Source organism: Moschus berezovskii, chromosome 9, assembly GCF_049115385.1.
Source record: "Moschus berezovskii isolate FMDL1 chromosome 9, NW_MosBer_1.0, whole genome shotgun sequence".
Classification (NCBI taxonomy): Eukaryota; Metazoa; Chordata; class Mammalia; order Artiodactyla; family Moschidae; genus Moschus; species Moschus berezovskii.
In genome coordinates, this window is record NC_142468.1 from 50093591 (window position 1) to 50120080 (window position 26490).

The 26490-nt window shown below is 37.3% G+C and overlaps 1 protein-coding gene across 6 annotated transcripts in view; it reads left to right on the forward strand.

Moving 5' to 3' along the window:
• Positions 1 to 26490, forward strand: part of TEX9 (testis expressed 9) — a 169943-nt gene that overhangs the window by 94998 nt on the left and 48455 nt on the right. For 5 of the 6 annotated variants that reach the window (XM_088839640.1, XM_088839643.1, XM_088839639.1 and 2 more), the window contains 5 exons: positions 2097 to 2142; positions 2871 to 2953; positions 5507 to 5685; positions 8138 to 8220; positions 9175 to 9348. In XM_088839640.1, the coding sequence (XP_088695766.1) occupies positions 2097 to 2142; positions 2871 to 2953; positions 5507 to 5685; positions 8138 to 8220; positions 9175 to 9348 (565 nt within the window). The remainder of the gene's footprint in view (positions 1 to 2096; positions 2143 to 2870; positions 2954 to 5506; positions 5686 to 8137; positions 8221 to 9174; positions 9349 to 26490) is intronic. The other variant, XM_088839641.1, reaches the window with a different exon arrangement.

Sequence of the window (26490 nt, forward strand, 5' to 3'; positions counted from 1 at the left end):
AATAATTAGCCTCCAATTAAAATTTTTTAAAAAAGATTAAGTACAGTTTTTATCCAGGAAATAAAAAAGATTAAAATGATAACAACTGCTCATCACTGGTTTCTGTTGAAACAAGTGAGAGACTGATTTTACAAGCATGAAAATAAATCTGTTGTTTTTCTTTCACTAAATTTTCCTGAAGTGCAAAGTGGTGATGCCACCTCTGCTTACCTAGATCACGTGGCCATTTTTTTTTAATGCTAGTGTTTGAACAGATGGCTTTTGCCATGTGAAACATGGCACTTGATGGTTGGAAATTACTAAAGATGGGAGGTAATTCTGTGAAGAGACAATCTGTTTCAGCTTGAAACAGTGATAATTGAATTAAATTATTGTAGTCAGACTATTTATTGTAATAGGTCTTCAACATCCAGGGTTACTTCCCCTGTGTGAATATGGTAGGGAAACCAGACCTCAGTTTCCTGGTAGTATAGCATGCCTATCCTTCAGTCTGCTGGAAGCAAGATTTACCACACAAGTTATTTTAATCACATTACACACAAACCATACAAGAAGTTTACCAAAAATGATCTGAATACTGTGGAAATTATCTTTCATGAAATACACTAACAAAGTAGTAGCACTCTGCTAAACCTGAGGGAGACAGATAACTGTTAAATGTCTTTGGTCCTTATGAATGTGTATATGGTAGGTGGGCAGGGGGAGATGGAAGATGTAGAAAAATATAAGGAAATGGCAAATACTGATTTAAAATAAGAATGATTTAAAGAGATCACTTAATTTTGTATAAAATTTGGAAACAGAGACTTCCCTGGTGGTCCAGTGGCTAAGACTCCATGCTCCCAATGCAGGGGGTCACGCTTGGATCCCTGGTGGAGGAATTAGATCCCTCATGCCCTGCATGCCGCACATAAGACTGGGCACAGCCAAATAAATAAAGTTTGGAAGCATTTTCATGTCATATATGAGAACGAGTCTTTGGTCTCTAATTTTAGGATATTTTGAAAGCCTTCCCCCAACCCGCCTTTACAGAGCAGTTTCTAGGTCTTTAAGAGGCTGTATTTAATATCTATCTTAAGTATGTCTGTGTGTTTAGCATTGAACAAAATGTATAGCTATTAGGTGGCTGTAGGTGGCATCCGATAGAAAGTAATTTTGTTTGTATGTTCTCTACTTTGGTTAGGAGTCCTCAGAACATATGGAGGATTTTGTTTTTTTTTAATAGCAGTGATAGATACTGAAGTGGCTGATTTTTAGAAATATTAATACATGTGTTGGGGATGATCTAGAAAATTGGTCATGGGTAGGCAGACTTTTTCTGTAAAGGGCCAGATAGTAAATATTTTTAGGTTTGTGGGCTATACAGTCTTTGTCACAACTACAGCTTGGCTGTTATAGTGTGAAAGCAGCTGTGGACAGTGTGTGCATAAATGGATGTGGGTGATTAAACCTGTGGGCCATAATTTGCAGATTCCCATAAACATTATGTGTTTTAAGCTACAAACATATTCCAAAAACTGCACAAAAATGTATTTTAGATATATTTATATATACATTTAACAAATATTTATTTAGTGCCAATTTAAGAGCTTATGTGCCAGGTACTATGCCAAGGACTAGACATAGAGCAGTGAACAAGGCAGAAGTATGATTGCTACCCTTGTGGAGTTCATAATATAGTGGGGAAAAACACACTGATCAAGTTTTTACGTTTTTAAATGTGTGAGACAAACAATAACATTGAGTGACTTCACAATATAAAGCCCTGTGGTGAATTATTTTGTAAAATAGATGATTCCCATGTGAAGCCAGTATCACTCATTGTGATTTCAATTCATTAAAATTTGTGCTACATTTTCCTACAAAAATTTGGCACTTTAGTGTTTCTTCTCAAAGACAAATTATTAGACCAAAGCACTTTCCTTGTTTGTGACACTCACTCAAAGTAAATTAACATGTGTATAATTAGAATTATAGCAAAATCTACTTGATAGTTTTATATATTTTCCTTTCAGATATAATTGCTGTTGAATTTTATTATGTCTCAGTTTAGTACCATCTACTATTAATATATGATGTTTATTTTTTATCTGTAGACGTCCATTATCTGAAGGGACAGTTCATTTACATTCAGAAACTAAGGTATGAATTTAAACTTTTTGGGAATGTGATTACATTCTGTAGAATTTAGGTTGGCTTTTAATATTTTTCTTAGACAAAACAGTATGACTCTATAGAAATAGAATATTAACCTTGTTATTTAAAAGATATGCCTTTATGAAATATTGCTCATAAAATGAATCCTTTTTTGTCTCATAGTTTCACTGAACAGTTTGAAGATACATTAATTTTTAGTTTTCTCTCTGAAGCCCAAATTTATTAGATGGAAGATCTGAAAAAGAAAAGAATTTATATACAATGAAGGCGATTTGGGAGGTTTATTCATTTGTTTAAATATTTACTGTGTGTAGAGATCACTATTCCAGGTGCTAGGCATACTGGGATGTACAGATTCCACCCATGGGGATCTTTGACCCAGGGAATAGTATTCGTGGAGACGTGTCTGAACAATTGATGAAGAGAATTAAAGTCTATAAATCAGAACATCCAGTTGAACATTCTGCTAACTAGCTGAATATCTTCAAATCTTTGGGACTCATTTTCTTATCTTTAAATCTCTTGGTCCTAGTAATAACTAGGTCTTTTCTAGCTATACAATTCTGGATTCCTTAAAATACAGTTTGATTAATTCTGTGAAAATAGGAATTCTATGTAGCAAACTAGTGATTCTGTGTATTATGTAATTGCCTTCCTAGGCAACTGATTAGAATGTAATTGATTAATCAGTCATTTAAATTCTTTTCCTTAAGCCAAAGACCAAAAATGTTGATCCCATAAACAAAGTTCAAAACAAACTACACTCTGCAAGTAAAGGAAGGAAGTCAAATTCAAGGTATAGTACAGTTTTTAAAAATATTACTTTCTTTTTTTTAGTTTCATAATTTACAGTATCATTGTTCTTAACTCTAGTAAGTTTTGTTTCTCTGAATCTTTTTATATCTCAAAAGATACAAAATTACACTCTATATTTTTCTCCACATTTAGTAATTTAAAGCATCTTCTAATCAGAAATATCTGATTAGATAAGCAAAAATGCCACATTTCAAAATTTTTAACTGTTATTTTTAGCTAGTTGTTTTCTTAGATCGGAAACTGGAACCTAGATGCTTTATCTGCCTAGTTCTCTCAAATAGACTGAATAATCTTATACTTTTTGAACACCATGCATTATTGTGTATATTGAGATATAGAATGATTTTGGCATGCTCTCAGTAAAACTACAGTATAGTTATAATTTAAATTCTATTGTTTTGGGTGAAAAAAAATTTCAAGACTATTTTTAGTACTTTAAGCACTAAAAGGAGACCCAAGAGATTCTTTCGAATAGTAGACCTTGAAAAGGAGTCACACACCTGCAGTGGATTGTACCAACCAGCTTCTAATTCACAGTAAATTATTAAATTTATACGTCTGTTGTTTACTCAAACTGATAATTGCATTATAATTCTGGAAAAATCTTTGTTAATCCTTGTGTCTTTTTGTTGTTCAGTCGCTAAGTCATGTCCGACTGCGACCCCATGAACTGCAGCTTGCCAGGCTTTCAGTGTCATTCATTGTCTCCCAGAATTTGCTCAAAATCATGTCCATTGAGTCAGTAATGCCATCCAACCATCTCATTCTCTGTCATCCCCTTCTTCTCTTGCCCTCAGTCTTGCCTAGCGTTAGGGTCCTTTCCAATGAGTTGACTCTACATCAGGTGGCCAAAGTATTGGAGTTTCAGCTTCAGCATCAGTCGTTCCACTGAATATTCAGGGTTGATTTAGGATTGACTGGTTTGATCTCCTTGCTGTCCAAGGGACTCTTGAAGAGTCTTCTCCAGAACCACAGTTTGAAAGCATCAATTCTTTGGTGCTCACTCAGCCTTCTTTATGGTTCAACTCTCGCATCCATACATGACTACTGGAAAAAACATACCTTTGACTAATGTCTTTGCTTTTTAATATGCTGTCTAAGTATGTCATAGCTTTTCTTCCAAGAAGCAAGCATCTTTTCATTTCATGGCTTCCATCACTGTCTGCAGTGATTTTGGAGCCCAGTAAAATAAAATTTGATACTGTTTCCACTTTTTCCTCATCTATTTGCCATGAAGTGATTGGACCCAATGCCATGATCTTAGTGTTTTGAAGGTTGAGTGTTAAGCCAGCTTTTTCACTCTCCTCTTTCACCTTCACCAAGAAAAGCCAAGTAAAGTTTTTGTTTTTTGAATACAGAAACCAGAAACACAGGGTGAAAGGATAAGGAAGAAAAACATCTAAAATTGAAAAGAGAACATATGCTGCATACAAAAGTACATACATAACTAGGAAAGGTTATCTTATTTTCAGACTTCAAGTTTACTTTTTAAATAAAAGGTTCTTTTCCCAAAAGAATTGTAAATCCTTTGCTTATGTGTTAAAAGTGAGTTAGGCTTTAAAGTTAAAAGTAAGGCTTTCAGAAACAGACTGAATGAGTGAGTTTTGGCCCATTCCTCAATGCCTTTGATAGTGACTTTTATTTCATATTTCTCCCCTTACTTAAAATTTTTTAAAAAACACAACTTTTTGGTAGATTTTGATCCTGCTTATAATGTTTCTTTAGGCGGAAAAATATGTGGAGTTTGAGCTAAGAACTCTTTACTCTGCAATTGTTCCTCAAGAGGTATTGTTCTTCAGTGTTTGCAGACTTATGGCTAGAGTGATATCAAATTGTACAGTTCTTTTCCAGCAGCATGTAAAATTAAAAGCCATAGTCTGGATTTGACCTGGGAGGCCAATTTCAGTTCTCTTCGTTTTGGTGTTCAGATGAGAGTGCTGACCTAAAACAAATAATTCTTTAGCAAAAAAATGGGTTTGTTTGGAATCAGGAGAGAATTGCACTTTGGGATCTGTCACCATGGCGAGCCACATACAAGTCCCTGCACAGCAAGGCAAGGGTAACTCTTTCTTAGGCGGAAAAAGGAAGCTGGGAGGGCTGTAGGAAACAAAGGCTTTTCATCAGCTGAGCTTTAGCTGGAAAGGAAGAGGAGTCTTTCTTTATTCTCTTGGGCTTTGCTGTTGTTGCATGGTGTGAGAGTTCCCCCTCCTGGTCTCCTGATTGTGTTTAATTGAGGTTTCTGTTTATTTTTTTACATTGTCAATGTCTAGAGAAACTGGCATCATAAAGCCTTCTCCAGCTCTGTGATTGTCATAAAGATTAAAAGTCTACTAAATCTCTTGTAGTATAGTCCTTGAAAGTATCAATTATAGATGTCATGATAAACTTAAAATTTATAATAATAATTTTGATTTGCTTTTTAATTTGAATAAAGGTCATATCTGGGAATTATATCTACTTTTTATATTATATATATATATATATATATACACACACACACACAAACATATATATATATATATTTTTTTTTTAGTGTAAAATTGAAATACTCTCATGTGCAGACTGCTAGTGATGTTGCCATTACAGAGGATTTCTCAGACTTTTCTCTTGCAAAAACAATTAGCAAGATTGAAGGGCAGCTAGAGGAAGAAGGCTTACCTGATTATATAAATGATGATATTTTTTCTGGTGTTAGTGAAGACATTGGAACAGGTAGGTTTTTTGTTTATTTTTATTCTTCTATCGCAATTGCTTAAAAAACGACATTGAGAACAATTTTTCTTGTATTTAGAAAATGTATTGTGATGTTTTACATTTGTTTGATAGATGGAATAAAATTGCTTTTAAGTCAGTAATTGTTAAAAATGGATGATGGGTAAGCAGAGTTTCACTGAACCAGTCTCGCTACTTTTATATATGTTTGTTATTTTCTGTTATAAAAAGTAAAACTAAAAAGAACTATCTAGGATTAGTTTCATTGACCCATTTTCAACTAAAGTTAAATGCCTCATAGCTTATTATTAAAACATTGAAATAAATTTTAAAAAATGTTTCTTTGAATTCCTTTCATTTGATGTTACTGAATTCTCTTTATTGTGTATTAAATCAACATGTGTTAAAGGATAAATGAATTATTGATTAGCATCAGGTGAAATAATTTTCTAATGAATATTATTTTCTTATAAACTCATTCTCTGCATACCACTAGAAAAATACTTAGTCTAAGTCATCAAAAACATTATGTTAGTTACCGGTAGTATTTCTAAAATTGTTAAAATTATGAGGAGCCACCTATTCTATTTACATAAAAAACAATACAGTTGAGTTTATATGAACATAGTTAATGTTGAACTGTAGTTAACTGGGGTCAGGCAAAGTGCTTAGTCCCTCTGTAATAGCAGTGTCTTCAGTTGAAAATTTAGCAGTTTGTATTAATATTAGATGATCATGAAGTTTATGCTTAATATTCTGATTCTGTGAAAATCTCATTGATTTACATGTGTAATGATTATTATGCTGCTGCTGCTAGTTAGTCATAAATGAGGAATAATTCATTTATGTATTTGTTACGTTTACTGACCTATCCAAGCTTTCTGAGGCTAATCGTTAAGAATGAAGGCAAGTGAAAGAAAAAATTACCTTCATGCCTGAAGATGCTGTCAAGGACTCAGTGGTCAGATATTGGCTGTTCCTCAATTAATAGTCACTCATGACCTTGTTAGAGAGTTCCTCTGCCCAGGTATAAGAACTGGCACAGGCTACCTTAAATTGCTGCTTTGTTTCTTATTGCTTAATGACCTCTCTGCCACTTTTGCATCCTTCTCTTTTCACAGTCTTTGACCAAGGTGCCTCCCCTTTTAGGGAGTTCTTGCCTATTCCACATGATTGCCTAGAATGGCTGGGTTATACACGGAAGGAAGCAATAAAAAAGTAGTTTAGTAGCACAAAACTTTGTAAGACTGCTTTGTAAGTCTAAAGTTGTGTAAGTGTACAAAATGTAAGTAAGTGTACAAAGCACTGCTTTGTAAGACTAAAGTTGGAGCGGGATGGGAGGGGAGGTTAATGCCATGTATCTCCAGAGACAGAGCACTCAGCTCCTTGATGATATTACTGAGGTTAGAGTTGGGGAGAGAAAGAGATGGATTGTCTCCCTTCTGTCCTCTGCTAACCTGGAGGCTGGAAGGAGAGCTGAGGCTGGAGAAATATAGGTGTGGCTAGAGCTAGCCATAGTTCATCAGTTCCATGTAATGCTGGGGACACTTTATGAGAAGAGCTTTGAAGCAGGAAGTATGTGTGGAGACATGTGTGCTCTGTGGGGTTTGTCCTAATGATCTTTCAGAGACTAAATATTAAGATTGTTTATTCAAGATAAGCTTCATGAAAGCAAAGCTTGTCTTACAATATCCGTATTATGCCTGGAATGTAGTAGAGACTTAATGTATATCTTTTAAATTAATGACTGGATGAATTATGAGTGAGTTCCAAGTTCAGTTTTCACTTATGTACTTTTATACGCCTAAAAACTGCAAAGGTTTACCGATGTTATTGAATAAAGAACTTTTGCTAGCAATGAAATACTAAAAGTAGATCTTAATTAGGGGTTTGTGGGAAAAAAGCTTCAGCAGTAAGGTATTTGTGTATTTTTCTGCTTCTCAGACACATACACTACACGTTAACTTAGGTGAGACTGGGATGTGTGTTGCAGTCAGTGGCATTTTGTGATTGCAGTAGTTGGGACTGAAGTTGAGTTTTGCTCGAGAGGATTTGTGTTTGTTTCTGCCAAATACTTTGGGAGCATTATTGACCTGAAACCACTTTAAATTCTGCTTGAGGTGTTTTGAATGACTTGGGTAAGTATGAATTCAGTCTGTAAACTACTGGGTTTTAGTTCCGATTCTCAGGAAAGGTTTTTGATTTTTCCCCCCCTTTCTTTACTCTTTTTATATTGAGATATGCACAGTTCCTTTTATACCTGGGTAGATTTTTCATTTGCCTCTACATTAGGGATTGTGTCTTTAGTGTTTTCTTCAGTGTTTCCTAAAAGGGATCTCCTATTAGACTCTTCGTCTTGAGCACTTTTTTCCTTCATAAAGTAATAGCCTGTTTTACAGTTGATGGCATCTTAGATTCAATGAAAGACAAATATATATTATTATTGATGCAGAAGCACAGATTAGATTTCTGAAGGCCAAACTCCGTGTCACGCAGGAAGAATTGGATAATGTTGTCTGTGAATGCAATAAAATGGTAAGTTTTTAAAACCTTTCAGAATAAATGCTCTTATATTCAAAGACATTTTATGAGCAGTTTTCAATTTTATTTTAAAAATAACTTCACTGAGGTATAATTCGCAGTTAACTTTTACATTCAATAATTGTGTATAAATACTGAACTTTGTTCTGAGATGTTGAATTTCCAGAGCTGAAGAGGTTTATGTTAGCAATTAGAATGCTCCGTATTAGGCTGAGATGTGTAAGCTAATAATATTAAGCTGAAATAAAACATCTGACTTCCATTTTTGAAGAAGAAAATAGAATGTAATTTATTTTTCTTTATGAAATGAGTATAAATATCTCATCAAAGATCATATAATGGAATATTACTCAGCCATAAAAAGGAACACATTTGAGTCAGTCCTAATGAGATGGATGAACTTGGAGCTTACTATACAGAGTGAAGTAAGTCAGAAAAACAAATATTGTATATTAATGCACTAGAAAGATAAGATTGATGAACCTATCTGCAGGACAGCAATGGAGATGCAGACATAGAGAACAGACTTGTGGACACAGTGTGGGAAGGGGAGGGAGGGGATGAATTGAAAGAGTAACATTGAAACATACACATTACCACATGTAAAATAGATAGCCAGTTTGTTGTATGATGCAGGGAGCTCAAACCCAGATGCTCTGTTGTGACAACCAAGAGGTCTGGGATGGGATGGGTGGTGGGAAGGAGTTTCAAGAGAGAGGGAACCAATGGCTGATTCATGTTGATGTATAGCAGAAACTAACACATTACTGTAAAGCAATTTTTCTCCAATTAAAAATAAATTACTTCTTTTAAAATAAAATACTTTTTTAAATAAAAAGATCATATGAAGCTACTGTTTTCAGCTTTATGATTTTTATTTTTGCTTTATGTTTTGATACCAAATCTTGTGTGTTTCCTCATATAATCTATAATTTCATAACTGTATAGGAGGATGAAATTCAGGATTTAAAGTCTCAACTGAAAAATTTTGAAGAAAATTGTGTGAGACAGCAGCGGACAATTAATTTGCAACAGTCTCAAACAGAAAAGTTTAAAACTCTTTTTGAAGAAGCAAACAAAAAATGTGATGGATTACAGCAACAGTTGTCTTCATTAGAAAGGGTAATAATTTTTCTATTTTTTCCTAACCTAATGCCAAAGATGCACAAAAACACAAAAGTCATATGTTTGCTTAGACACCACTTTTCATGATACAGTTTTTTTGTTCGTGTTTCTTAAAACCTCTTCCCGCGTTGTTAGAACAGTATTTTTTAGTGACATTACTGAAATAATTCATATACAGTACATGTTACCCTTTAAAGTATACAATTTGGTGGCTTTCAAAGTATTCACAGAGTCATGCAACTGTCACCGCTGTCAAGTTTGGAACATTTTTAGTCTCCCTGTACCCTTCAGCCACACTGCCTCAACCTGCTTCACCCTGTCCCCTCAAGCTCTAGGCAACTTCTCACTTATTTTCTGTCTTGATAGATTTGCCTATTCTGGACATTTCATATAGTATGTGATAATTCAAAACCAGCAGTTTTTGCTTAATGTCTTTTTCATCTACATTGTAGCATAGGTTAGGACTCCATTGCTTTTTATAGAGTAATATTCCTTCTTATAGAGTATATGAATATAATACATTTTATTTATCTGTTTATCAGTTGATGGACATTTGGGTTATTTCTGTTTTGGAACTGTTTTGGATAATGCTGTACTATGAACATGCATATAAAAGTTTTTGTGTGAATATATGTTTTTGTTTTTCTTGGGTATATGGCTAGGAGTGGAATTACTGGATTTATGTTTCGTTTTGTTTGTTTTTTGTTTGTCTTTGACTATGCTGTATCTTCATTGCTGTGTGCAGGCTTTCTCTAGTTGCCCCGAGAGGGGGCTACTCTCTGTTGTGGTATGCAGGCTTCTCCTTTAGGTGGTTTCTCTTGTTGCGGAACACAGGCCCTAGGCCCATGGGCTTCAGTAGTTGTGGCATGCAGTCTTTTGGGCTCTAAAGAACAGGCTCAGTAGTTGTGGCTCACAGGCCTAGCTGCTCTACAGCATGTGGGATTCTCTCGGACCAGGGACTGAACCTGAGTCCCCTGCATTGGCAGGTGGATTCCCAACCACTGGACCACCAGGGAGGTCCCAACCTTATGTTTAGCCTTATGAGGAACTTCAGATTGTTTTCCAAATCACCTATACCATTTTTACATTTCTACCAGCAGTGTATAAGGTTTCACCACATCCTATGAGTACATGTTAGATTGGGGGTACCAATCCCCTGTGAATACTGAGGAATGACTGTATACCATTCTATGAGTTTTGACAAGGGCATCGTCACATAACCATTGCCACAACTGAGTTGTAGAACACTTTCATCATCCCCCAAAATTTCTCTGAATTTAGTCCTCTAAGCCACTCCAGTACTCTTGCCTAGAAAATCCCATGGACGGAGAAGCCTGGTGGCCTGCAGTCCGTGGGGTCGCTAAGGGTCGGACACGACTGAGCAACTTCACTTTCACTTTTCACTTTCACACATTGGAGAAGGAAATGGCAACCCACTCCAGTGTTCTTGCCTGGAGAATCCCAGGGACGGGGGAGCCTAGTGGGCTTCCGTCTGTGGGGTCGCACAGAGTCGGACACGACTGAAGTGACTTAGCAGCAGCAGTAGCAGCTACTCCTAACCTTAGGCAACCACTCTTCTGTTTTTGATTCTTATATTTTGGCCTTTTCTAGAATGTCATATAAATAGAAATACATAGTAACCTCTTAGAGTCTGATTTAACTTAGCATAATGCATTTCTGATTCATCCATGTTATAATCTGTTCTTCTTTATTATTGATTGTAACATAGAATGAATATACCACATTTTGTTTGTCTGTTCATCTGGAAAGAAAAATTACTTACAATATCTCATAGTCTAAGCCTGTGCTTTTGAAAATGGTAGCCACTCGTGTGAGGCTAGTCCAAATTGTGTCATGCTCGAGTGTAAATCAGCATCTAATTTTGAATATGAAATACAAATAAAGACGTAAAATCTCCTTAATATTTTAATATTGGTTACATGTTGAAATGGTAATATTTTGGGTGTACTGGGATAAGTGAAATATAGTCATAAAATTAATTTTACCTATTTCTTCTTAAAGTGGCTATTAGAAAATCTAAAATTACACATGTAATTTGTACTATATTTCTGTTGCTTTAAGAAATAAAGGCAAGTGGTCTAAGAAAGAACAAACTATTATATCTGGGAAACAACTGTTTGTTAGTTTACGATTTGTCATCAGGCATCCAAGCTGTGATCATGTCACTGCTCTAGTAGATGTAACTTGCCTAAATCTTTGATTCTTTTCTTGTTCTTGGCCCTCATACCCAATCCTGTGCTTTCTTGCTTCTGAATGTTTTTCATTCATCTCTTATTTTCATTTCCCATTGCTACTTCTTGGTTCAAGCTATTATATCTTATTTCTGAATCCTCTTCACTGGTTATTTTATGTCCTTTCTCTTTTCCATGGTATCCTATACTCTGTCAAAAGATTAATATTCTCAAAGGACCACACTGATTGTAACTCTACTTTTATGTAGGCAGTAAGGAACTGATATTTTTTGAGTGCTGTCTGTCAGGTAAAACACATTGGGAAACTGAATCTGAGAGGTCAGGCAAATTGCCTATGGTCAAACAGGAATGGCAGAGCAGGATTCAAACTGTGTTTATTTGACTCTGCAAATCATGTAGACTCTTTCTCCAACCCCCAAATAAATGGACTTAAACACATAGCTGTTCTAAAATTTCATTGTTGTTTAGGGTTAAGTATTTGAAAATTTTATTTCATGGTGAATGTATAAAGGCATTATGTTACATTGGCTAGCTGAAGATTTTATGAAAACTTGCATTGACTCTGAACTTCCCAGCTTTAATTCCTATCTGCCTATTGACCAGACAGACAAAACATAGTTTTCCTGAGTTACGTGATACTCAAGATTGAATTTTTCTTTGTTAATTCTGTTCATTTTTTCTCTCTCAAAATAAGTCTCAGTGTACAGTTCAGAGAAATACAAAACAGACCTGCTTCTATAAACCTGTAAAAATCAACTATTAAAACATCATTATATATGTTAACTTATTTTAGCTGTTGATTCTAATGGAGTCATTCTTAAAATATAAAATCAGAAATCATTTTACCCCATCTTTGGACTTTGTTTTTTTATTAATGATATGTTTACAAACCAGCTCTGTTGAGGAATAACTTAAACACAATATACTTGACTTAATTGTATAATTCATTGAGTTTTGACAAGTTAATATATCCTTGTAACCACCACCATGATTAAAATAAAATTTCTGTCACTCACCAAGTTTCCTTTGTCTCTTCCCCATAAATACCCAGTCTCTCTAATCATGACCCCAAGCAGCCACTGATTTGCATTCTTTTACTGCAGGTTCATTTTCCTTGTTATAAAATTTCACATAGATGGAAACCTAAGTATGTACTTTTTTGCATCTGTTTTCTTCAGCATAATGTTGTTGAGATTCATCAGTGTTGTTGCTTGCTTTATGGTTCATTTTCATTTATTGCTGAGTGGTTATTCATTTATGGATTTACCACATTTCATCTGTTCACCAATTGATGGGAATTTAAGTTGTTTCCAGCTTTGGGCTATGAGAAGTAAAGCCACTACGAATTTACATGTACAAGTGCTTGGTGTAGATACATGTTTTTGTGTAAACATATTCAGTATCATTCATGATGTTGATGAAGTGCCTAGGAGTAGAATTTCTGAGTTTATGAAAGTTCAGTTCAGTTCAGTCGCTCAGTCGTGTCCGACTCTTTGCGACCCTATGAATCACAGCAGAGTTTATGCAAAGTGCATGTTTAACTTTTTAAGAAACTGTCAAACTGTGTTCTAAAGTGATTATAACAGTTTTCATTCCCAGTAGCAATGTATGAGAGTTCTAGTTACTCTGTATTCTAACACTTGGTATTATCAGTCTGTTTTAGTATTAGCCACTCTAGAGGATCAGAAGTAGTATCTCAGTGTAGTTTCATTTGTATTTCCTTGATAACTTGATCGTGAGTATCTTTTCATAGGCTTATTAGCTGTTTATACTATCTTCTCTTCTTATGTATATGTTCAATTTTTTTGCTGAAATTAGAAACATTGGGTTGTATTAAGAGTTCTTAATGTTTTCTTATATAATTTCTTTGCTAGAAAGAATGTATTGTGAATCGTTTTTCGCAGTTTGAGTTGGCTTTTAAATTTTTAACAGTGTCTTTCAGAAGGTAGCAGTTTAAAACTTTGATGCATTCTAATACATTTTTTGTTTTCTTTTTCATCGTATTTGAGAAATCTTTGCCCACAAATTTAATTATTGTATGTAAGTCTGTTTGGATTTTCCATTATTTTGGAATCAGTTTTGGTAATTTGTGTTTTTAAGAAATGTTTCCAGTGCTGAGTAGTAAAACTTGTTGATATAGATGTGTCCATACGTACATACTCAGTCACTCAGTTGTGTCCAACTCTTTGCAACCTCATGGACTGTAGCATGCCAGGCTCCTCTGTCCATTGAATTTTCCAGGCAAAAATACTGGGGTAGGTTGCCACTTCTACGGGATCTTTCTGACCCAGGGATTGAACCTGTGTCTCTTGTGTCTCCTGCATTGGCAGGCAGATTCTTTACCACTGCACCGCCTGGGAAGCCCAATCATTTATTACATTTTTACTTATATTTTTAATCTCTGTGATTATGACTTCTATTTCATTCTTGACACTAATAATTTGTCTCTTCTGTGTTTTATTCTTAATTAGTCTGGCTACATACTTATCAAATTCACTGAATTTTTCAGTTAATCATTATTTGAATTTTGTTAATTTCTCTGTACTGTTTGTCAGTTTTCCACTATATTGATTTCTAACGTTACCTTTGGCTTCCCTGGTGGCTCATTGGTAAAGAATCCGTCTGCCAATGCAGGAGACATGAGTTCAGTCCCTGGGTCAGGAAGATCTCCTGGAGAAGGAAATGGCAACCCACTGCAGTGTTCTTGCCAGAGAAATCCCATGGACAGAGAAGCCGGAGTCCTGCAGTCCATGGGGGTCACAAAAGAGTCAGACATGACTTAGTAACTAAACAACAACAAACTTTACCGTTTCCTTCATTCTTATTTGGGCTTAATTTGTTCTTATTTTTCAGGATTCTTAAGGCAAAAGCTTACATAATTGATTTTCTACTTTTGTCACATAAAATTTAAAGCTGTAAATTTTCTTCTAAGTGCTGCTTTATCTGTGTCCCACAAATTTTGATGCTTTCTATTAAGTTCAGAGTATTTTCTAATTTCCTTCCTGATATTTCTTGACAGATTATTAAAAGTATGTGTTGTTTAATTTTAAATATTGAGTACTTTTCCTGTCTTTTTGTAAATTGATTTCTAATTATGTGGTGTATGATTTTGTTCTTTGAATATTTGTTCCAAATAGTGTTATGGGCCAGCATTTGGCCTCTCTTGGTAAATGCTTATTGTGCCCTTGAAAACAGTATGTGTTATTCTTTACTGAATAGTTTTCTATAAATATGTATTTGGTCAAATTTGTTGACAGTATTGTTCAAGTGTTCCATTTTTATTGTTCTATCAACTATTGAGAGAGGGGTGCTTGTGCTTAATTCTTTGTTAAAATTGCCCCCTTGGTAACAGTATTGTTTTCTACATCTGTATTTATGAAACATTTTAAATAGGTTCATTTGTACCATTTTTAAGATTACAGATATAACAGATATCATATGACATTTGTCTTTCTCTGGCTGAGTTACTTCAGTCAGTATGACATTGTCTAGGTCCATCCATGTCCTTGCAAAAGGCATTCTTTCATTCTTGTTGATGACTGAGTAATATTCTGTTGTATATAAGTACCACATATTCTTTATCCATTCTTCTGTTGATGGACATTTAGGTTGCTTCCATGGCCTTGCTATTGTAAATAGTGCTACAGTGAACATTGGGGTGCAGCTATCTTTTTGAGTTATGGTTTTCTCCAGAGATATGCCCAGAAATGGGATTGCTGGACCATATGATAGTTCTTTTTTTAGTTTTTTAAGGAACCTCCGGACTCTTCTCCATAGTGGCTATACCAGTTTACATTCCCTCCAGCATTTACTGTTTATAGAGTTTTTTGATGATGGTCATTCTGATTGGTGCGAGGTGATACCTCATTGTAGTTTTGATTTGCATTTCTCTAGTAATTAGTGATGTTGAGCATATTTTCATGTGCCTCTTGGCTTTCCATATGTCTTCTTTGGAGAAATGTCTATTTAGATCTTTTGCCAATTTTTTATTTACTTATTTTTGATAATGTTTTCCATATCCCGTAGATATTAAGACTTTGTATTTTTGTTTTCTTTCTGTAATGATGTTGTTTTTAAATGCCATGTACTTGGTGAGTGATATAAACACATTGTAAATTTCAGTTTTCTAATAAAAAAAGGAAAAAAAAAAACGATTACCAAGAGAAAGTGTAATTCAGTCTATATGGTTATATTGAAACACAACGTCCTTACCAGTACAATAAAGGCTGTATTGGCTTGGTTAAAAAAAAATGAACTGAAAAAAAAAAATGAACTGAATAAACTGTTAGTGTATTTTGGAAATTAATCCTTTGTCAGTTGCTTCATTTGCAGATATTTTTACCATTCTGTGGGTTGTCTTTTTGTTTTCTTTATGGTTTCCTTTGCTGTGTAGAAGCTTTTAAGTTTAATCAGACCCCATTTATTTATTTGTTTTTAATTTTCTTTAGGAGGTGGATCAAAAAAGATCTTGCAGCAATTTATGTTAGAGAATGTTCTATGTTTTCCTCTATGAGTTTTATAGTATCTGGCCTTACATTTAGGTCTTTAATGGTGATGCCATCACCACTTCAATGGCCAGGAGTTTGAGCAAGCTCTGGGAAATAGTGAAGGACAGGGAAACCTGGCTCTGCAGTCCATGGGGTCACAGAGAGTCAGACATGATTAAATGACTGAACAACAACAACCCATTTTGAGTTTACTTTTGCATATAGTTTTAGAAAATGTTCTAATTTCATCCTTTTACATGTAGCTGTTCATTTTCCCTGCTCCACCTAATTGAAGAGATTGTTTTTTCGCCATTGTATGTTCTTGCCTCCTTTGCTATAGATTATGTTACTGTAGGTGTGTGGGTTTATTTTTGGACATTCTATCCTGTTCCATTGATGTATATTCTGTTTTTGTGCCCATATCATGCTGCTTTGATTACTATAGCTTTGTAGTATAATCTGAAGTCAGGGAGCCTGATTCCTCCAACTCCATTTTTCTTAAGATTGCTTTGACTATTCACAGTCTTTTGTGTTTGCATACAGATTGTAAACTTTTTTGTTCTAATTCTGTGAAAAATGCTGTTAGTAGTTTGATAGGGATTACACTGAACCTGTAGATTACTTTGGGTTATATACTCATTTTGATAATTTTGATTCTTCCAGTCCAAGAATATGGTACATCTCTCCATTTGTTTGTGTGTCATCTTTGATTTCTTTCATCAGTATTTTATACTTATTTGAGTATAAATTTTGCCTCATTACATGGATATAATCTTAGGTATTTTATTATTTTTGATGTGACAGTAAATGGGATTATTTGCTTAATTTTGGTTTCTAACCTTTTGTTGTTAGTGTATAGGAATGCAAGAGATTTCTGTGTATTAATTTTGTATCCTGCAGCTTTATCAAATTCATTGATGAGCTCTAGTAGTTTCCTGGTAGCATCTTCAAGATTTTCTATGTACAATATCATGTCATCTTCAAACAGTGATAGTTTTACTTCTTTTCCAATTTGGATTCCTTTTATTTCTTCTATGATTGCTGTGGTTGGACTTCCAAAACTATGTTGAATAATAGTGGTGAGAGTAGACATCCTTGTCTTATTGTTGATCTTAGAGGAAATACTTTCAGTTTTTCACCATTGAATATGATGTTTGCTATAGGTTTGTTGTATATTGCTGTTATTATGTTGAGGTAGGTTCCTTCTGTGCCCACTTTCTAGAGTACATGCTAAGTTGCTTTTGTCATGTCCAAATCTTTCTGACCGTATGTATTGTAGCCCACTGGGCTCCTCTGTCCATGGGATTCTCGAGGCGAGAATACTGGAGTGGGTTGCCATTTCCTTCTCCAGGGGATCTTCCCAACCCTGGGATTGAGCCCACATCTCTTATGTCTCCTGCATTGGCGGGGGTGGGGGGGGGTGGCAGGGAGGGAGGTTCTTTATCACAGGCACCACCTGGGAAACCCTTCAGTTTCTGGAGAGTTTTTATCATAAATGGGTGTTGAATTTTGTCAAGAGTTTTTTCTGCATCTATTGAGATTGATCATGTGGTTTTTATTCTTCAGTTTTTAATGTATTTTTTCACATTGATTGATATACATATGTTATACATCCCTAGGATAAATCCCACTTGACCATGGTGAATGATCCTTTTAATGTGTTGTTGAATTCAGTTCTTTAGTGCTCTTTAGTGATATTAGTGTGTAATTATTATTTTTTTAATTGGAGTGTGACTGCTTTACAATGTTGTGTTCATTTCCACTGTGCAGTGATGTGAATCAGCTATGTGTGTACATATATCCCCTTCCTCTTGAGCCTCCCTCCAATTCTTCCTCCCATCCCACCCTCTAGGTCATCCAAAAGCATGGAGCTGAGCTCCCTGTGCTATCCAGCAGCTTCCCACCAGCTGTCTATTTTACACATGGTAGTAAATGGCAACCCACTCCAGTGTTCTTGCCTGGAGAATCCCAGGGATGGGGGAGCCTGGTGGGCTTCCGTCTATGGGGTCACACAGAGTCGGACACGACTGAAGTGACTTAGCAGCAGCAGCAGCAGTGTTTATTTGTCAGTGATACTTTCTCAATTCATCACCCTCTCCTTCCTGTCACTGTGTCCACAATTCTTTTCTCTAAGTCTGCATCTCTATTCCTGCCCTGCAAATAGGGTCATCAGTACTATTTTTTTAGATTCCATATGTATGCATTAATATACAATATATGTTTCTCTCTCGCTGACTGACTTCACTTTGTAGGATAGTCTCTAGGTTCACCACATCACTGCAAATGACCCATTTCATTCCTTTTTATGGCTGAGTAATATTCCATTGCCTCAGATATGCAGATGACACTACCCTTATGGCAGAAAGTGAAGAGGAACTCAAAAGCCTCTTGATGAAAGTGAAAGAGGAGAGTGAAAAAGTTGGTTTGAAGCTCAACATTCAGAAAACAAAGATCATGGTATCTGGTCCCATCACTTCATGGGAAATAGATGGAAAAACAGTGGAAACAGTGTCAGACTTTGTTTTTTTGGGCTCCAAAATCACTGCAGATGCTGATTGCAGCCATGAAATTAAAAGACGCTTGCTCCTTGGAAGGAAAGTTATGACCAACCTTGATAGTATATTAAAAAGCAGAGACATTACTTTGCCAACCAAGGTCCGTCTAGTCAAGGCTATGGTTTTTCCCGTGGTCATGTATGGATGTGAGAGTTGGACTGTGAAGAAGGCTGATCGCCGAAGAATCGATGCTTTTGAACTGTGGTGTTGGAGAAGACTCTTGAGAGTCCCTTATACTGCAAGGAGATCCAACCAGTCCATTCTAAAGGAGATCAATCCTGGATGTTCATTGGAGGGACTGATGCTAAAGCTGAAACTCCAATACTTTGGCCACCTCATGCGACGAGTTGACTCACTGGAAAAGACTCTGATGCTGGGAAAGGTTGGGGGCGGGAGGAGAAGGGGACGACGGAGAATGAGATGGCTGGATGGCATCACCGACTCTGTGGACATGAGTTTGAGTGTACTCCGGGAGTTGGTGATGGACAGGGAGGCCTGGCGTGCTGTGATTCATGGGGTCGCGGAGAGTCGGACACGACTGAGCGACTGAACTGAACTGAACTGAACTGAACTGAATATTCCATTGTATATATGTACCACATTTCTTTATCCAGTCATCTCTTAGTGGCTGTTCAGGTTGCTTCCATGTCCTGGCTATTATAAATGGTTCTGCTGTGAATATTGGGGTACATGTATTAACATCTTTTTACATTATGGTTTTCTTATGGTATATGCCCAGTAGTGGGATTGCTGAGTCATATGATAGTTTTAGTTTTATAAGGAACCTCCATATTGTTTTCCATAGTGGTTGTATCAATTAACATTTCCCCCATCAGTCCAAGAGCATTCCCTTTTCTCCACACCCTCTCCAACATTTGTTTGTCGATTTTTTGATGGTAGCCATTCAGACTAGTATCGTATTTTTGATTTACACTTCTCCAGTAATCAGTGATGTTGAGCATATTTTCATTTGTTTGTTGTTGGCCTATAATTTTTTTGTGTGTGATATTTGTCTGGTTTTGATGTCAGGATGATGATAGCCTCATAGAATGAGCTTGGGAGTATTCCTTCATCTGCTACTTTTAGGAAGAGTTTCAGAAGAGTACGTGTTCACTCTTCTTTAAATGTATTATATAATTCTCTTGTGAAGCCATCTGGTCCTGGACTTTTGTTTGTTGGAAGGTTTTAATCACAGTTTCAATACTTGTAATTGATATGTTCATATTTTTTATTTCTTCCTGGATCAGTTTTGGAAGATTGCAACTTTCTAAGAATTTTTCCATTTGTTCTAGGTTGTCCATTTTATTTGTGTTTAGTTGCTTGTAATAATCTCTTATGATCATTTGTATTTCTGTAATGTCTGTTGTAACTTCTTTTTCATTTCTAGTTTTATTGAGCCCTCTCGCATTTTTCTTGATGAATGTAGCTAAAGCTTTATCAATTTTGTTCATCTTCTCAAAGAACCAGCCTTTAGTTTTTTTTTTATTAATCTTTGTTATTGTTCTGTTCATTTCTATTTCATTTATTTCTGCTCTGATGTTTCTGATTCCTAGCCTTCTACTAACTTTGGGTTTTGTTTGTTCTTCTTTCTGTAGTTGCTTTAAGTTTAGGTTGTTTATTTGAGATTTGTCTTGTTTCCTGAGGTAAGATTGCATTGCTATAAACTTCCCTCTTAAAACTGCTTTTGCTGCATCCCATAGGTTTTGGGTTGTTGTGTTCTCATTGCATTTTTTTATTTCCTCTTTGATTTCTTTAGTGATCCACTGGTTGTTTAGCCTCTTTGTGTTTGTGTTTTTATACACACACACACACACACACACACGTATATATATTTATTTTTCTGTAGTTGCTTTCTAATCTTACATAGTTGTGATTGGAAAATGCTTGATATGATTTCATTTTTCTTAAATTTACTGATGCTTGATTTGTGGCCCAAGATGTGACCTATCCTGGAGATTGTTCCATGTACAGTTGAGAAGAAAGTGCATACTTTCAGATGGAATGTACTATAGTTAATAGTTTGTCTGGTGTAATGTGACATTTAAGACTTGTGTTTCTGTATTAATTTTCTGTTTGGATGATGTCCACTGGTGTAAGTGAGGTGTTAAAGTTCCCCACTACTAATGTGTTACTGTTGATTTTCCCCTTTATGGCTGTTAGCATTTGCCTTATATATTGAGGTGCTCCTGTATGTGCTTAGTCACTCAGTCGTGTCCAACTCTTTGTGACCCATGGACTGTAGCCTGCCAGGCTCCTCTCTCCATGGGATTCTCAAGGCAGGAATACTGGAGTAGGTAGCAATTCCCTTCTCCAGAGGATCTTCCCAACCCAGGGATCGAACTCAGGTCTCCTGCATTGCAGGTGGATTCTTTATCGTCTGAGCCACCAGGGAAGCATATATACAATTTTTATGTCTTCTTGGATTGATCTCTTAAACATTGTGTAGTGTCCTTCCTTGTCTCTTGTAATAGTCTTTAAAGTCTATCCTATCTTATATTAGTATTGGTATTCCTGCCTTGATTTCCATTTCCATGGGATATCTTTTTCTATCACATCACTTTCAGTCTATATGTATCCCTAGGTCTGAAATATATCTTTCATAGACAGCATATGTACAGGTCTTGTATTTTATCCATTCAGCCAGTCCATGTCTTTTGTTTGGAGCATTTAAACCATTTACATTTAAAGTAATTACTAGTGTGTATGTTCCTATTTCCACTTTCTTAATTGTTTTGGGTTTGTTTTTGTAGATCTTTTTATTCCCTTCCTCTTTTGTTCTCCTGTGATTTGATAACTATCTTTGGTGTTGTATTCAGTTTGCCTCCATTTTTTCCTTAAGATTTTGGATATCATTGTTACTGTCATTACTCTGAATTCTTTTTCGGGTAGATTTCCTGTCTCCTCTTCATTTAGTTGCTCTTGTGAATTTTTAGCTTGTTCCTTCCTCTTTAGCATATTACTCTGTTGTCTCATTTTGTCTAACTTTCTGTGTTTGAGGTCTCCTTTCCAGAGGCTGTAGAATCTTAGTTCCTCTTGTTCTGGTGTCTGCTCCGTGGTGGGTAAGGTTGGTCTAGGGGCTTATGCAGACTTCTTGGCGGGAGGGATTGGTACTTACCCACTGGTGGGTAGAGGTGGCTCTTGTCCCTTGTGATGAGCAAGGCCATGTCATGGGGTGTGTTTTCAGGTGGCTGTGAGTTCAGTATGACTTTTAGCATCCTGTTTTCTGTAATGGGCTGTGTTCCCATCTTGGTTGTTGTTTGGTCTGAGGCTTTCAGCACTGGAGCCTGCAGGTTGTTGGGTGGAGCCAGATCTTGGTGCCAAAATGTGGACCTCCGAGAGAGCTCATTCAGATCTGTTTCCCTGGGACTACCACCACCAGTGTCTTTGCCTTCATGGTGAGTCATAGTTGACCTCAGACCCCTTGGTATGTGTAGCCTGGGTTCCTGTTGAGGTACTGCTCTTTGCAGGATCCCAGTGCATGTGAGACCTTGTGTGCACCGTCTAGAGTAGAATCTCTGTTTTCCCCAGCCCTGTGGAACTCCTACACTCAAGTCCTGCTGGCCTTTAAAACTGTGCCCCAAGGGTTCTTCCACCCAGTGCCAGACCCTCAGACTATATTTGAGGGCTATTTTATGTAGAAACATTCCTGTGTAGCCTTTGTAGGTTTAATAATCTTTGGTGCGTGTGTTGTTTTTAGTATAAGTGTCTGCCACTTCTTTCTTCTGTGTATGCTGGCAGTTATCCCCTTTATAGGAGGTGTGACTTACGTTGTGGTAACCAGAGTCTGCACTGGATGTTGAGCAGGGCCTTCCTTGTGCTCTGTTATCACTTCCCTGTCAGAGATGGGGTTCTGTTCCCTAGTTGTTGGATTAGAGGCCCCCAGGTCTGTTTCTTAGGTGTGTTTTTGATCTGCATATGTGAGAAATTGGAATTGGAGCATTCCCACTGGGAGGAAAGCCACTGAGTATTCCTCCTCTGGAGCTGTTCACCAATGGGTGTGCACTGTTATGTCTTTCCTGTTGTATGAGCTCTCTGATCACACTGCCCTTGGCACTGCTCTGGGCCCCACCTTAACTATATGCTGGCAGTTGGCCCTAGTGTCTGTCAGATGTTATTTTCACCAGGCCACCAGTATAGATCTATTGAAGGCAGGTCCCAAGATACAGTTAACATGGATATGGATCCACTGTAGGCACAGTGGGGGCAGTTCATCCTCTGGCCTGGCCCAGCCCCCATGTATGTATGCTCACAAAGTGTAAAGCTGTTAAAGGTAAGACCTGTCTTGGCTGCAGGAGTACTCATTATCCATTTAGATGTTCTGTAGCTTCTTTGTTTACAAAGGCTGTTGTGGTGGTGTCAGTTCTAGGTTGCCCAGCTGGGAGGAGAGGTTTCACTTTTTGTTCCTTAGTTGCACAGCCCCTGGGGCCCAGCTGTAGCTTGAGCCCCACCTCTGCATGTGGGCCACCCACAGGAGTCTGCTCCTGAGGCTGCCCTGGAACACAGGAATCCTCCTCGGTGAGGAAGGGTTGTGGAGGCATTGGCAGCTGGAGTTGCTGGAGCCCTAGTGGGGACGAGGGGCTCAGAGGGACGCTGGCAACCCTGGCATGAGAGAGCTGGCCCCAGCCAGAGCCCTTCCAAGTGCCTTGGGAGGAAGGGCCGGTGCCAGGGGAGAGAGGCTACAGATGGCCCCACTCCTCTTGCATCACTCAGTAAAGACGCCTCTCTTCAGTGTTTCCTCCACGAGCATTCCAGGTTGTGGATTTCCTCACTCCTGTCCCCTCAGACCATCTCCCTGCAACTAACTCGAGTCCTGTACCCAGGCTTTGTCTCTAAATGCCAAGTTCCAGCACCAAGCCCCTGTCTGCCAGGTAGGTCTAACTCTGTCCTGCCTGCCCCAGACTGTTGCTCTGCTCTCCTTCGAATAGCACCTGAAGCTCCCCCTCTTTCCTATCTGATTTCCCCAACAGGAAGGGGGCTTCGTTGGGTGCAGGAACCTCTCTTCTGCTTTAGCTCCCCACCCAGAGGTGCTGGTCCTGTCCCTCTTCCTCTGCTCTTCCTCTTCCTGTCTTTCTTTTGTCCTGCCTGGTTAGGTGGGGATCTTTCATGTCCTTTCAGGTGTCTGAGGTCCTCTGCTAGTGTTCAGCTAGTGCTCTGTGAGAATTGTTCCATTTATAGGTGATTCTTAATGCATTCGGAGAGAGATAAACTCCAAATTGCCAACATCCGCTGGATCATGGAGAAAGCAAGAGAGTTCCAGAAAAACATCTATTTCTGCTTCATTGACTATGCCAAAGCCTTTGACTGTGTGGATCACAATAAACTGTGGAACATTCTGAAAGAGATGGGAATCCCAGACCACCTGACCTGCCTCTTGAGAAACCTGTATGCAGGTCAGGAAGCAACAGTCAGAACTGTACATGGAACAACAGACTGGTTCCAGATAGGAAAAGGAGTACGTCAAGGCTGAATATTGTCACCTTGCTTATTTAACTTATATGCAGAGTACATCATGAGGAACGCTGGGCTGGAAGAAGCACAAGCTGGAATCAAGATTGCTGGGAGAAATATCAATAATCTCAGATATGCTGATGACACTACCCTTATGGCAGAAAGTGAAGAGGAACACAAAAGCCTCTTGATGAAAGTGAAAGAGGAAAGTGAAAAGGTTGGCTTGAAGCTCAACATTCAGAAGACAAAGATCATGGCATCTGGTCCCATCACTTCATGGGAAATAGATGGAAAAACAGTGGAAACAGTGTCAGACTTTATTTTGGGGGGCTCCAAAATCACTGCAGATGCTGATTGCAGCCATGAAATTAAAATACGCTTATTCCTTGGAAGGAAAGTTATGACCAACCTTGATAATATATTAAAAAGCAGAGACATTCCTTTGCCAACAAAGGTCCATCTAGTCAAGGCTATGGTTTTTCCCGTGGTCATGTATGGATGTGAGAGTTGGACTGTGAAGAAAGCTGATCGCCGAAGAATTGATGCTTTTGAACTGTGGTGTTGGAGAAGACTCTTGAGAGTCCCTTGTACCGCAAGGAGATCCAACCAGTCCATTCTAAGGGAGATCGATCCTGGGGTTCATTGGAAGGACTGATGCTAAAGCTGAAACTGCAATACTTTGGCCACCTCATGCGACGAGTTGACTCACTGGAAAAGACTCTGATGCTGGGAAAGGTTGGGGGCGGGAGGAGAAGGGGACGACAGAGAATGAGATGGCTGGATGGCATCACCGACTCTGTGGACATGAGTTTGAGTGAACTCCGGGAGTTGGTGATGGACAGGGAGGCCTGGCGTGCTGTGATTCATGGGGTTGCGGAGAGTCGGACACGACTGAACGACTGAACTGAACTGAAACTCCACATTCTCCTACTCCTCCAGCTTGACTGTCTTTTGTCATCTTTTTACTTTTAATCTGTCTCTGCTGAAAATGAGTTTGTTACAGAAACCACATATTTGACTTTTGATTCTTTATCCACTCTGACAGCCTTTGTCTCTTATTGGAATGTTCAGTTCATTTACATTAATACAGGTTTTGGTGTTTGGATTTAAATTTGCTATCTTCCTATTTGTTTCCTATTTTTCCCTATTTTTCTTTGTTATTTTTTCCTCCTTTGAATTGAATATTTTTTAGTATTCCATTTTTCTCCAACATTAGCTATAGCTCAGTTTAGATTTAAAGTTTACAATATACATATTTAACATATTATGGTCTACCTTCAAATCATGTTATAGTATTTCACATATAACATAGCACCCTCACAGTATACTCCATCTGCTTCTTTTGTGGTCATACATTTATCTTTAAATGTCATACATCTCACAACATTTTCTCTTTTAACACTCATTTGTATTTTAAAGAGATGAAGATATTTGCCATTTCTTGTATTCTTCACTCTAGATGTTTTTCCATACTTCTGCTTGAAATAAGTACCTTTTCTTTTTTTTTTAAATAACTACCTTTTCAATTTTTGTGGTGCCAGTTTAGTAGTCACTACTTCTCTTTTTGTTTCTCTGTAAAAGACTGTTTTTCCTTACCTAAAAAAAAAACCTTTTTATTTTGAAATGATTATAGATTCACATGAAGTTGCAAAAATACATGTACAGAGAAGTCCTGTGTACCCTTCACTCAGTTTTCCTCAAGGGTAATACCTAACATAATTGTACAGTATTAAAATGAGGAGACTGACATTGGTACAATCCATAGACATTATTCAGATTTTATTAGTTTTTGTATGCACTTGTGTGTTTTTGAGTGCTTTAATATTTGAAGGGTATTTTTCACAAGGTATAGAATTATCAATTGACTTGTTTTGTTTTTTGTTTTCTTTGTTTAAAGATGTACTCTGATTTATATATTTATAGTTTCTGACTAAAAGTCCACAGTAATTCTTTTCATTCTATTTTTGTAGGCAGTGTGTCTTTTTCTCTGTTTTTAAGACACTCTCTTCATTGGTGGTTTTCAGCAATGTCGTAATGATGTGCTTTCTCAGTTTTCTCAGCATGGAGTAGGTATTCTGCCTGAAGTTTATTGAGCTTTTTTTCCCTAGCTTGTTTTTAAATAAGTTTATTTATTTTTGGTTATGCTGGGTCTTCGTTGCTGTGTGGGCACTGCTCTAGTTGCAGTAAGTGGGGGCTACTTTTTGTTGCAGTGCATGGACTTCTCATTGCAGTGGTTTCTCTTGTTGCGGAGCACCAGGCTCTAGGCATGCAGGCTTTAGTAGTTGTGGCATGTGGGCTCAATAACTGCAGCTCTTGGGCTCTAGAGCACAGGCTCAGTAGTTGTGGCTCATGGGCTTAGCTGCCCTCTGGCACATGGGATCTTCTTGGACCAGGGATTTAACCCATGTCTCCTGCATTGGCAGGTGTATTCTTAAC